At 40.7% G+C, this 12,840-nt stretch overlaps 1 protein-coding gene across 1 annotated transcript in view; it reads left to right on the top strand.

Moving 5' to 3' along the window:
* The window catches only part of TTN (titin), a 279,002-nt gene that overhangs the window by 33,928 nt on the left and 232,234 nt on the right, over nucleotides 1-12,840 (top strand). Inside the window, exons 32-41 of the mRNA XM_082841571.1 lie at nucleotides 534-794; nucleotides 1,336-1,599; nucleotides 1,692-1,952; nucleotides 2,074-2,334; nucleotides 2,812-3,072; nucleotides 3,590-3,731; nucleotides 3,820-3,985; nucleotides 5,746-5,977; nucleotides 7,433-7,717; nucleotides 7,950-8,075. Of these exons, the coding sequence (XP_082697697.1) occupies nucleotides 534-794; nucleotides 1,336-1,599; nucleotides 1,692-1,952; nucleotides 2,074-2,334; nucleotides 2,812-3,072; nucleotides 3,590-3,731; nucleotides 3,820-3,985; nucleotides 5,746-5,977; nucleotides 7,433-7,717; nucleotides 7,950-8,075 (2,259 nt within the window). The remainder of the gene's footprint in view (nucleotides 1-533; nucleotides 795-1,335; nucleotides 1,600-1,691; nucleotides 1,953-2,073; nucleotides 2,335-2,811; nucleotides 3,073-3,589; nucleotides 3,732-3,819; nucleotides 3,986-5,745; nucleotides 5,978-7,432; nucleotides 7,718-7,949; nucleotides 8,076-12,840) is intronic.

Genomic DNA, 12,840 nt, shown 5'->3' with positions numbered 1-12,840 from the left:
ATTATTTCTGCGAGCGATGATGGCACTGGAGCCAATGGGGGAAAACTTTGTAGAAGAGATGACATTTGTCAAAACAGTGATTTTTAGTATATAGGAATCCCTAATCTTCTAGAAACATTGATGACTACACATTTTGTTCAGCAAAATTTTTTCCAGTCAGATATTAGATGTATCTTCAGGAAATCATCTGTAGAAGACTAAGCAGCATGCTTTTGAGGAAGGAACTGAGTTACGGGCCATCCATGAGGTGTGCTCCACATTAAGGTTCTCAGAGTTCTGTATAACTTAACAGTTGCTTTTCCTTTGCAAAACCTTTCTGATTCCAGTAGTTTCCCTGGTTATCAGTGATACATACTTAGAACGAGGGGTTTCTGTGATACCTTCTTAAAGTACGTAAAAATAATTTTATTAGACATTTCATGATGTTCAGAATCATGTTTTAAAATTTGATGTTTTATATTAATTGTGCAAAGGTTTTTCTATTGTATAAATATTTTTAAAAGACTCACACTTGTACTTCTCTTGTTCCACAGGGGGCGCCATCTCCAAGCCACTCACAGATCAGACTGTAGCTGAATCCCAGGAAGCTGTGTTCGAATGTGAAGTTGCCAACCCAGATGCCGAAGGAGAATGGTTGAAGGATGACAAACACCTACCGCTGGGTAAAAACATCGGAAGTAAATCTGATGGCCACAAAAGGAGGCTTATCATTGCTGCCACCAAACTAGATGACATTGGAGAATACACCTACAAGGTGGCCACTTCCAAAACATCTGCCAGACTTAAAGTTGAAGGTCAGTGATATAATAACAGATTTATCCACTAAAAAATCGTAGTATATTTTTGACAGTTATTCTAAAAGTCAAATGGTATAATCATCGTGGATGCCATAAATCCTCATTTCATAAAATCATTATAAACTCTCGAACTTTCTTTCTGAGCCGTGTACCACAAGGTGCAAAATTGCTTATGAGTTAATGTGAAGAAGCCACGTCTTAGGTTCCAGCTCTGTGGAGCAGCAAATTAGATGCTCTCAGTCTGTATTCTTCTTTCACTCTTCTCCAATCCATTGATTAAGTTATTAGTATACAGCTATGCAAACTACATCTCATTCAAGTATAGAAAAGACATTATACAAGGTACATTTCAAACTGGACCCAGGTTTTCCTGAATAATCTCAAAGTGTCTTTTAAAAACTCTAGAGATGCTGCATAACTGTAAATTCTTTGATAACCATTCTTTTGCAAGATGACCCGGTAACAATCTTATTTGGGACTTCTCTTACCTGAATGGTATCATCTTTATTTTCTAAACAAATCATAAATTTGTCTTCAGCTGTCAAAATTAAGAAGACTCTGAAGAACCTCACGGTGACAGAGACGCAAGATGCTGTTTTCACTATGGAGCTCACACACCCTAATGTAAAAGGTGTCCAGTGGATCAGAAACGGGGTTGTGCTGGAATCCAATGACAAGTACACTATCTCAGTCAAAGGAACAATTTACTCTCTGAGAATTAAAAACTGTGCCGTTGTGGATGAATCTGTTTATGGCTTCAAGCTTGGAAGGCTGGGAGCCAGTGCCAGACTGCACGTTGAGAGTAAGTTGACTTAGAAACACTTTACAAGTAGCCAACTCGTGGTTACCACGAAGTTAACCATATCACTAAATGGCTTCAACTTTCCTCATTAGCCGTCAAAATCATTAAGAAGCCAAAGGATGTGACTGCCTTGGAAAATGCCACCGTTGCCTTTGAAGTTAGCGTTTCCCACGACACGGTGCCAGTGAAATGGTTCCACAAGAATGTGGAGATTAAGCCGAGTGACAAACACAGGCTGGTCTCAGAAAGGAAGGTCCACAAACTGATGCTGCAGCATATTTCCCCCTTGGACGCTGGGGAGTATACAGCTGTGGTGGGGCAATTGGAATGCAAAGCGAAACTCTTCGTGGAGAGTAAGTATGAGGCAGCCCCTGTGGCATTTCTGGGTGATCTCCATGTATTCATTCGTTTGTTTGCTCCATCTTTTTTTTAAAATAAAATATATTAACCGAAGTGCTCTCTGATTTTCCCAAGCATTACATATTACAAAAACCATGAAAAACATTGAGGTACCTGAGACCAAAACTGCCTCCTTTGAGTGTGAGGTCTCCCACTTCAATGTGCCTTCCATGTGGCTAAAGAATGGGGTGGAGATTGAAATGAGTGAAAAGTTCAAGATCGTGGTGCAGGGAAAACTCCACCAGCTGATCATCATGAACACCAGCACAGAGGACTCAGCAGAATACACATTTGTCTGTGGCAATGACCAAGTCAGCGCCACCCTGAAAGTGACACGTAAGTAAAATATATATACAAATATACACACACACACACAAACACACACACACACACACACACACACACACACACACACACACACACACACACACACACACACACACACACACAGAATATCCAGTAGACTCATTGTTATTCCATAGCCTACACTTTTTCTTCCTGACCGGTTACCTTGATTGAAACATCTACTGTGTCCACACTGAGTTAGGCATCTGGATAAAATTTTTGATTAGGGTAGCATTGAAAGGCTACCTATGAAGATGCTCCATTGTCTATCTCTTACTTTTTCTGTTCCCCTGTCACTTGACATTGTCCTGTAGAGGGGTACCTGGAAGGTATCATGGCTCATCTCTCTGAACTGTGATACCTAAACAGACGTACTAAGAACATTCCAAGTTTTCATTCTGTGCCTGTCATAACCCACGTCGTAGTGACACAAAATCTCCTTGGGTGTATTTCCTTCCCCCTTTGCAGCAATCATGATTACATCCATGCTGAAGGACATCAATGCTGAAGAAAAAGACACCATTACCTTTGAGGTCACAGTGAACTATGAAGGCATCTCTTACAAATGGTTAAAGAATGGTGTGGAAATCAAATCGACTGACAGGTGCCAGATGAGAACCAAAAAGCTCACCCACTCCCTGAACATCAGGAATGTTCACTTTGGGGATGCTGCTGAGTACACCTTTGTGGCTGGAAAAGCTACCTCGACAGCCACTCTTTATGTGGAAGGTATGGTTTCATAAATGTCATATCCATAAAACTAAATGGCAAACACATTATATAAAATGTTAGAGCATCAGCTAATGAATGGATAAATAAAATGAGGTATATCCACACAATGAAATATTATTCAGGAATAAAAAGGAGGTACTGATACATGCTACAACATGGATGAACCTTAAAAAACTTTATATCAAGTGAAAGAAGCCAGTCGCAACGGACCACATAGTGTATGATTCCAGTTATAGGAAAAGTTCAGAGTGCACAAATCTGTAGTGACATAGATTGGTGCTAAGTCTGAGGGGAGGACAAAGGGAGGGGTCTGGAGGGTGATGGCTAAGGGGTACATGGTCTTTTTGGGGGGTAATGAGAATGCTTTGAAATTAATTATGGTGATGGTTGCACAACTCTGAATATACCGAAAGCCACTGAATTGTATACTTTCACTGGGTGAATTGTATAGTATGTGAATTATATCTTAGCAAAGCTGTTAGAAAGATTAATTTTTTTACATGCTGTTCTCCAGCTCGTCATATAGAATTTAGGAAACACATTAAGGACATTAAGGTTCTCGAGAAGAAGCGAGCCATGTTTGAATGTGAAGTGTCTGAACCTGACATCACTGTGCAGTGGATGAAAGATGGCCAAGAGCTACAGCTTGTGGACAGGTCCGTTGGTTTGTTTGCCACATCCCAGTGATTCCCAGTTTCCTTTGAGTCATCATACGTTAAACCTCAATTCCCCTTTCTTCCATAGAATAAAGATACAGAAGGAGAAATACGTTCACCGCCTTCTGATCCCATCCACCCGGATGTCTGATGCTGGGAAGTACACAGTGGTGGCTGGAGGCAACATGTCCACTGCCAGCCTCTTTGTAGAGGGCAGAGACGTTCGCATCCGAAGCATTAAAAGGGAGGTTCAGGTAATTGTCCACATGCTGAATTTTTGGAGAAGTCATCAGTAGCTCCTAATCTATCATTTTGTCACTTAATTTTTTTTAACATCTTTATTGGAGTATAATTGCTTTACAATGGTGTGTTAGTTTCTGCTGCATAACACAGTGAATCAGCTGTACATATACATATATCTCCATATCCCCTCCCTTTTGCGTCTCCCTCCCACTCTCCCTATCCCACCCCTCTAGGTGGACACAAAGCACTGAGATGATCTCCCTGTGCTATGTGGCTGCTTCCCACTAGCTATCTATTTCACATTTGGTAGTGTAGATAGGTCCATGCCAGTCTCTCACTTCGTCCCAGCTTACCCTTCCCCATCCCCGTGTCCTCATAGAGAATGTCACTTAATTTTTTGACTTTTAAATTTTCTAACCACAGTCTTCTAAAAAAATGAAATCAGCTTATCCCTACCAGCTTACACTCTTGTGCTGACATCAACTTAGTCACAGTTTCCTCTCGCTTAGGGAATAAGTGTATCCTTCGCAGCTGTCTAAATACTTTAATGAAAGCAGCTGTAGACACTTCACTGTCAAATGGCCACTTACCAAGCAGCATCAACCCTAAAGGAACTAAAATTTAAATTGTGGTGTTCGCACAGCAACTGGAATTAAAGGAATTCAGAACAAGGTGGCATTTTCTCAGAAGCCTTCTACCTTGGAGAGGCAGCTGTGTGGGGACTTGACTGGGAAAACTCCCTCCGAGGTCCAAGAGGAAGACCAGTTTGAGCAAAGCTGGATTCCTAGCAGGGTTGCTGAGCAAACACCTTTGCTCTTGACTGCACGTGTACAGCTTGTCCTCATGGGTGCCAGTCTTCCCACGTGATATAACGGGGCGATAACATGGGAAGGGAAGTATCACTTGAGCTCATGTTTATCATATTGCTGATCCAAGGAGAGCCAGGCATTACATTAGGCCAGAGTGAAAAAGCCTTCAGTGCGTAGTCAGATAACCCAATATGTCCTCCATCCTTTATTGACCAACCCTGAACCTTGATTTTCTCACTTTTAAAAATGAGGATAATAGTTCCTACCTAGCCTACAAGGTTCACATCATGTGAAATCAAATTGAATCGTAACTTAAAAGAACTTTGTCAATGATAAACAGCCTTCAGATGTAAAGTGTCATTATTTCTTTTTTATTTTATTTTTATTTTATTATTTACTTCTGGCTGTGTTGGGTCTTTGCTGCTGTGCGCAAGCCTTCTCTAGTTGCAGTGAGCAGGGGCTACTCTTTGTTGCAGTGCACAGGCTTCTCATTGCAGTGGCTTCTCTTGTTGCGGAACACAGGCTCTAGGCACTTGAGCTTCAGCCGCTGTGGTGTGCAGGCTGTAGTTGTGGCACATGGTCTTAGTTGCTCCACGCCATGTGGGATCTTCCCGGACCAGGGATTGAAGGATTGAACTTGTGTCCCCTGCATTGGCAGGAAGATTCTTAACCACTGCGCCACCAGGGAAGTACCGCAAAGTGTCATTATTTCTGTTATGATTAACTAAGAAGCAAACATTTAAGGATGAAATCATTGCCTCCATGCAGATGTAAGCAAAAGAAGTATGGGCACCTTTTGTCCAAGGATATGCAGAAAAACTTAGAATGTGCTATAACCAGTCAATTTTCTATATCATAATATATAGGCTTGACATGCTCTTCAAATGAGCTGTTTTGGAAACAGGTTAAAACCGAAAGGAAACCAGGGCTTCAATTTTATTTTCCTGTTGCTCCTTTAAAAGGTTATTGAGAAACAACGTGCTGTCGTTGAGTTTGAGGTCAATGAAGATGATGTAGATGCCCACTGGTATAAAGATGGCATTGAAATCAATTTCCAAGTTCAAGAACGACACCAGTATGTGGTGGAGAGGAGAATCCACCGGATGTTTATCTCTGAGACCAGGCATAGCGATGCTGGTGAATACACCTTTGTGGCAGGAAGGAACAGGAGTTCTGTTACCCTCTACGTCAATGGTAGGTAGAGATATTAACATATTTTGTGCATCCATCTGTAATAATCCTCCCTTTCAACTTACTGAAGTTCTGGTAGTTTCCAGGCAATTTCTCAAGAACGCATGGTACTCATATGTTTGAAGTTATTACATTTATTTTCATATTATACCTGTGGAAATGGGATGGTGGCTGTTAAAAGGACCAAGATGTCATTTCCAGAAGGCACCTAATGGCTAGATCCTTATTTAGTTTGGTCAACATTATTGAACATCCACTGTATGTCAATTATAATAGACCCCAAATGGGTTTCTAGTTACGGTTTTCAGCTGTTCTAGTTCTCTGCCCTTGGCCCTAACTGCTTGCGTACTAGTAGCACTACCAAGTGATGGGGCATTTCCAGTCTCTGGTGGGGCATTTCCAGCCTCTGTTAAGGCATGCCTGGGAGAACCTAGGAAGCCACAGGTGAGCTCCATGCCCTAGGACCAGGGTCTGACTTTCGTGGGGAATTCCATATGCTACCAAGTCCTCAGAGGAGCACCATTAAACCATCCACTTTCCTCATTAGAAACCTTAGAGCTGAATCTGGGGCTGGTCTAGATCCATTCCTGTCCTGACCTTGGGTCCTACCTGTCTGAACAAATACCCCTGAGACAGATGAAGGAACAGTAAGAGTAATCTCAAGTTTCATAAAAATGAACCATATTGCCAACATCCCCTTGGTCCCTAGAAGACCAAATCGTCATGGTATCCAGTTATTATTATTTCTATATTAGTGGTAGAGAAACTGAGGCACAGAGAAGTAAAGGTCTACCTATATGGCTGTGTCAGAAATCAGCCTCACAGAAGTCAGTTCTCCCCATTTCTTGGTTCCATGAACGACCCAGTTTCCCTCAGTCATCACAACACCAAGAATATGTTTTAATTAGCATAACAGGAAAGCTGAATTTAAAAAAAAATTACCTAATTGCCTTTAGATCTAAAATGACATTCATTCATTCATGCATACTGATTGCACTTTACTGGCACCTGTATATTAAAAAATGACTATCACATATACACAAATACTTGAAAACCGAACCTGAATGGGATGAGCCACCTCACCACATGATTTGCCCAAACGACTGTTAAAAATAGGTAGCATGTGGAAATGTTCTAGCATTCTTTAGAGGACTGTCCATTGTCACCCCAATCCAGATCCCAGCCAGGAAAGGGGTGACCGTGTTATGCTGAAAAACTCAGCACTCCCAGCATCACCCCCCACACCAAATATCAAAAGTATCTCCCTCTACTTAGGGACAAAATTCCAATTTTTTTTCCTTCTTAGTGCAAAGAATGTTCTAATATTCTGAGGCAAGTAAAGATATCACCATTCCAAAGTTTTGTTTCGGGGTACATAACCACCTGGCAACAAATTAACGTAGATTTTCCCGTGCTTTCCTGTGTTTTCATGGGCTATTTGTTTTCTTTTCTTCCCAGCTCCAGAACCGCCCCAAATTCTGCAGGAGCTCCAGCCTGTTACCGTGCAATCTGGCAAGCCCGCCCGCTTCTGTGCTGTGATATCCGGTAGACCACAGCCCAAAATTTCCTGGTACAAGGAAGAGCAGCTGCTTTCCACTGGTTTCAAGTGCAAGTTCCTTCACGATGGGCAAGAGTACACACTTCTGCTCATCGAAGCCTTCCCAGAGGACGCGGCCGTCTATACCTGTGAAGCCAAGAATGACTATGGAATTGTCACTACCTCAGCATCGCTCTCTGTGGAAGGTAGAAATGCCTTGCTACTTCTCAGTTTAAAGTAAAATCTAAGAAACCCGCTTTTGCATCCTCCCAGGGCATTTAAAAATACAAGTAACTTGGAGCTCCTAAAAGTAGATTGCTACCTAACTTGGAAACTTTGAAAGGGCTCCACTGATAAATTAAGAGAAATCGGCATGCTTCATTCTGTGAGGTCTGTAGGCTGCCTTACTCCTGACAAGTCTGTGTTCCCTTCCTTTAGTTCCAGAAGTTGTGTCTCCTGATCAGGAAATGCCAGTTTATCCTCCTGCCGTCGTCACCCCACTTCAGGACACTGTCACTTCTGAGGGACGGCCAGCCCACTTTCAATGCAAAGTTTCTGGAACAGGTAGGTTTACAAGCAAAGGTAGAGTTGCTAATATTTAAAAAGAATGATGGGAGGAAAAGGTTTTCTTACCTCTCATGCATAATTTGAAGTTTCATGGGCATCTTGCAGAACACTTACTTGGATTATTGAATTGAGAATTAGATCAGTGTTTTCCGCTACTGGACTGTACACCCAAAAATGGTTAAGATGATAAATTTTATGTTATGTGCTTTTTTAAACTACAATTTAAAAAAAGGAATGAGTTCAGTGTTTTTCTATGTTTTAAACTTGAAAAATGTCGTTTTCTTTATGATTGTAGTTATACTTTGTTATCTCTTGAAAAAATACAAGGAAACCTACAATTATTATTAGATTAATTATAATGGCATCTACATATGTTTTAAGAGTCCATTTATATGTAAGACGTTGTTCAGTCTATGGACAGTGCTTGTGTGAAAAGCCATATCCCTTTGGAAGGTGGTATCCTGTAGTGGACAAAAGTGGGGGCGTTATGATCAGAGAGGTTGGATTTGAGTCTTGGCTCCACTCTGTGACCTTCGGCAAATACCTGATTTCTCTGGTTCTCTTTCCCTCATGAATAAAGTGAGGATAATATTGCATTCAGTCTTAGAATGTACATTTCATGAGGGCAGGGATTCTGTCTTAGTACCAAGAACATGGTGCCTGAAAAGCAGTAGCTACTAGAAGGAAAGCTCTGTGAAAGCAAGGGTGGATCCTTGTCCTAGAATAGCTCCATACATAGTGGGTACTCAGTAAGTAATTGTTGGTCGGACAAAAGAATGCTTGTTAAATGGCTGATATCAGTGGCTTCAGATCATTGTCATGATTATGTCAGCTAACCCACATCAGCACGTATCGCAGCACCCCTCATACAGTAATCCCTCCATCTGTTAGCTGTTATGATTTTTAATTGGTGCATGTTTCCCAGAACCACCGGCCCCTCCCCTCACCCCAGGAGTCTGACCTTAGTAGAATGAGACAAAATGTTTAGAGCCATTTCTAGCCAATGATGATTGTAGACCTACCTCACCTAGGGACAGGGTAAATCAACCTTATCCCGGATGAAAATCACTCCCTCGTTTGCTTGACTGTTGTATACCACCACAAAGGGAAACTCTCCAAGCTCGGGCATCTCCCAGCACTCCTAATAAATGTTTGTTTTGCTTATTGTGCTTCTCCCATTGGGTTATGGCCCAGTCTCTACCTTGCCAAGAGCCGGTTTCTTAAGCAAGTTAGTATTTCAATTGGGCTTCTATCACCTAATGATTTCCTGCTGTGGGATGGAGATGCTGATCTAGAAACCAAATAGACCTGTTTGATTTTATGAGCATAATTAAAGGATATGAGGTGTATAAAGCACTTACAGGCATGGCTAGCAAGTGACTGGTGCTCAATACATTAATTTTATTACAACCATTGCGAGGAATTATAGAAACATAAAAGTCTGGTATTGGGTGACCAACATAGATAAATACTATAGACTTTGTGACTTCAGAGCATGGTATTTGAAAAATGCCAAATATTAAGAAATGAGGACTGATTCGGTGATATCCTACTACAAAGAAAAATGCATTTTAATATCAAATTCACTAAAGCCATACTAAAGAATTTATCCATTCATTGAATTTTTAGAGGAAATTTTTCAAATAAACATATGTATATGGATTATCTAAAGTAGTAGTCTTAACTATATTTGCATAGTACTCTTTAGTTTATAAGTCATTTTATAGTTTGCCTTTAAGGCATTGCAAACATACATTTGAAGCTCTCTACAAGACTCCAATTGGGGTAGAAAAAGAAAAATATCTTTTCAATGTGACTGATGTCCTTAAATATTTGAATGGACTTTATAAATTCATGTGATCATTAACTCTCTATGTGTGGTAATATTAACACACATACAGAGGTTTTAGAACCCTTTCATAAATGTATTTTCTATATGACAAAAATTAAATTCACTGAATAAATGCCTTTTAAAATAAAAGCTCACCATATCACGTTTCATGCCCCTCAGACAGAAAATATTCACACAACTTCCCTTAAGAAAGTAAGTGCGGCTCTGCTTTCTGCAAATTGGAAAAAAATATGAGTCTGCAGAGGCCCCAGTCTCATGTTTTGGGGAACTCAGTACTTGCTGAAGCATGGAGCATGGTCCTGAGCAATCTGGTGGTGCTTTTGTAAGTGGAAACGTTATCTATTGAAGGTCTCTGGTGCCACCTACTGGTGGAAGAGAAGTTTGGAAAAGTAGAGTTTTAAAACTTGTAGTAAAGCTAGCTTTTTGCTAGTGCTCATTCTACAGATAATGGTCAGTATCATTTGGTGGCTTACAGAGTGGCAGCTAGCTAAGTGAGATGTTAAATAATTAGTTTAGCAATGAGGAACGCCCACTGTTCATTTAAGCTTTTTTTTTGTTTTATTCTACCAACATCTGTGTTCCTGCTATTGAGACATTACACTAGGTTCTAGGGATGCCAGGACCTGTCTCTTGCCTTCATGGAGCTCAGTGTGTAGGTGAGGAGACGCGCATGCACAGCTAGATCCCAAGGTTGTAAGTGCTGTAACAGCCCACCTGCTCAGTGCTCTCTGTCTGGGAGAGAGCTGGAGAAAATGCACGGACGGCACATTGAAGAATTAATAGGCTCATGAGCACAGTCGTGCTCCAGGCAGAGAACAACGTTTACAAAGTCATAAAAGCTCGCCAGAACACTCCATGTGCTGGCAACAAGTGGTTTAAGTATGGTTGGAAAGTGATGCAGTGAGTGGATGAGAAGCTAGAAAAGAAGGCAAGGGCCAGATCCTAAAGTGTTGGTATTCTGTGCTTAGGACTTTAGATTTTATCTTGTTTACTTTGAGGAGCCACTGAGAGATTTTGAAACCCCTGGGTAACATGATCAGGTTTTCTTTTTAGAAACAACACTCTGATCATGAAAGGAGGAATGGACAGATGTGGGAGGTGAGGCTGAAGGTAACGGACCAGCAGAGAGGCTATCATATTATAATAGGCTTGGAAAGTGTTGACAACTGAGTCAGGAGAAAGATGGGGGTAGATTGTGCAAGAGTCCAGGAGGTAGAATGAACGAGACTCAGGGACCAAATACAATGGAGTGGTGGGGGTGAGGAACTGGGGCAGTGGGGTGCCCTCACAGAAGCCATGAGAGGCCAGTGACTGACACAGATAGTGGCAGCCCAGTCAAAAGTACCAAGTCCATTACCAGTACAGGTCTTGCCCTTTAGCTCATTTATTATTGACGATTCATGCCTGTCCTCCTGCTTCACTCAGTTCACCAAAGGAAGAAGTTGTCAGGAAGAATAAGCAGGGAACCTTGTGAGGGAGAGAGAGTACCAAACTCTCCATCCTTCCCTTTCCATTGATTTTTTTTTTTTAACATCTTTATCGGGGTATAATTGTTTTACAATGGTGTGTTAGTTTCTGCTTTATAACAAAGTGAATCAATTATACATATACATATGTTCCCATATGTCTTCCCTCTTGCATCTCTCCATTGATGTTTAAACAAACAAACCAAGTATTTGTAGGATGACTTTTACATCCCATGTGATGATGGTATTACTTGTATATCCTATGGCCCTGTTTATTAGGTAAGTTATTGCTGATCCCTTGTGATGTCAGACATTCTCACTTTAATGACTGACTTGTGCCTGTGGTTTATAAAACCCTTTCCTCTGTGTATGTCATTGAATTCACACAGCAATTTTATAGCCCATGAATAGCCCATGAATTATTATGCATCTTATTTTACAAATGAGAAGACTGGTCCAGAGATTAACTGACATGTCTAAGGTCACACAGCTGGTAAATTGTAGTGTCAGGATTCCATTTCCTACCTTACCTTGCTACCTAAGGAAATAAAAAGATTTGTTTCTTTAAAAGGGGAACTTGTAGTTTATAACAACTACCCTAGTGGGAAGCAGGGGAATATTCATAAACCAATATTTATGCAACAGTGCAAACAAATACTAGAGGACTGGACTGTTAGAAGATCCCCATGGGTGGTATTGAGATAAGGAGGTAATATAGTGACCACATTCCAAAAACAAGATGGCTTCTGATTTTTGGCTTTTAAAACAAGTAACTAAATTTGAATCCACGCTTGACTTACAGGGCTGTTGCTTTAATGGAAGTATAATTTTTTTTAAAGTACACATCATCTTAAACTGTAACAACATAGTAATATGTATCCTTGATTTGGGGTTTTTATTCTCTATCATTTTAAGATGGTTCAAATCCTTGTGTGGAAATAGCTAGTTTTTTTTAATTTAATTTAATTTATTTTTTTATACAGCAGGTTCTTCTTAGTCATCAATTTTATACACATCAGTGTATACACATCAATCCCAATCACCCAATTCATCACACCACCATCCCCACCCCTCTGAGGCTTTCCCCCCTTGGTGTCCATACGTTTGTTCTCTACATCTGTGTCTCAACTTCTGCCCTGCAAACTGGTTCATCTGTACCATTTTTCTAGGTTCCACATACATGCGTTAATATACGATATTTGTTTTTCTCTTTCTGACTTACTTCACTCTGTATGACAGTCTCTGGATCCATCCATGTCTCAACAAATGACCCAATTTCGTTCCTTTTTATGGCTCAGTAATATTCCATTGTATATATGTACCACAACTTCTTTATCCATTCATCTGTTGATGTGCATTTAGGTTGCTTCCATGACCTGACTATTGTAAATAGTGCTGCAATGAGTGTGTCTTTTTGAATTATGGTTTTCTCAGATATATGCCC

Source organism: Leucopleurus acutus, assembly GCF_964270905.1.
Source record: "Leucopleurus acutus genome assembly, chromosome: 6".
Classification (NCBI taxonomy): domain Eukaryota; kingdom Metazoa; phylum Chordata; class Mammalia; order Artiodactyla; family Delphinidae; genus Leucopleurus; species Leucopleurus acutus.
Note: the sequence above shows the minus strand (reverse complement) of the source record. Positions and strands in the feature narration are given on the sequence as shown.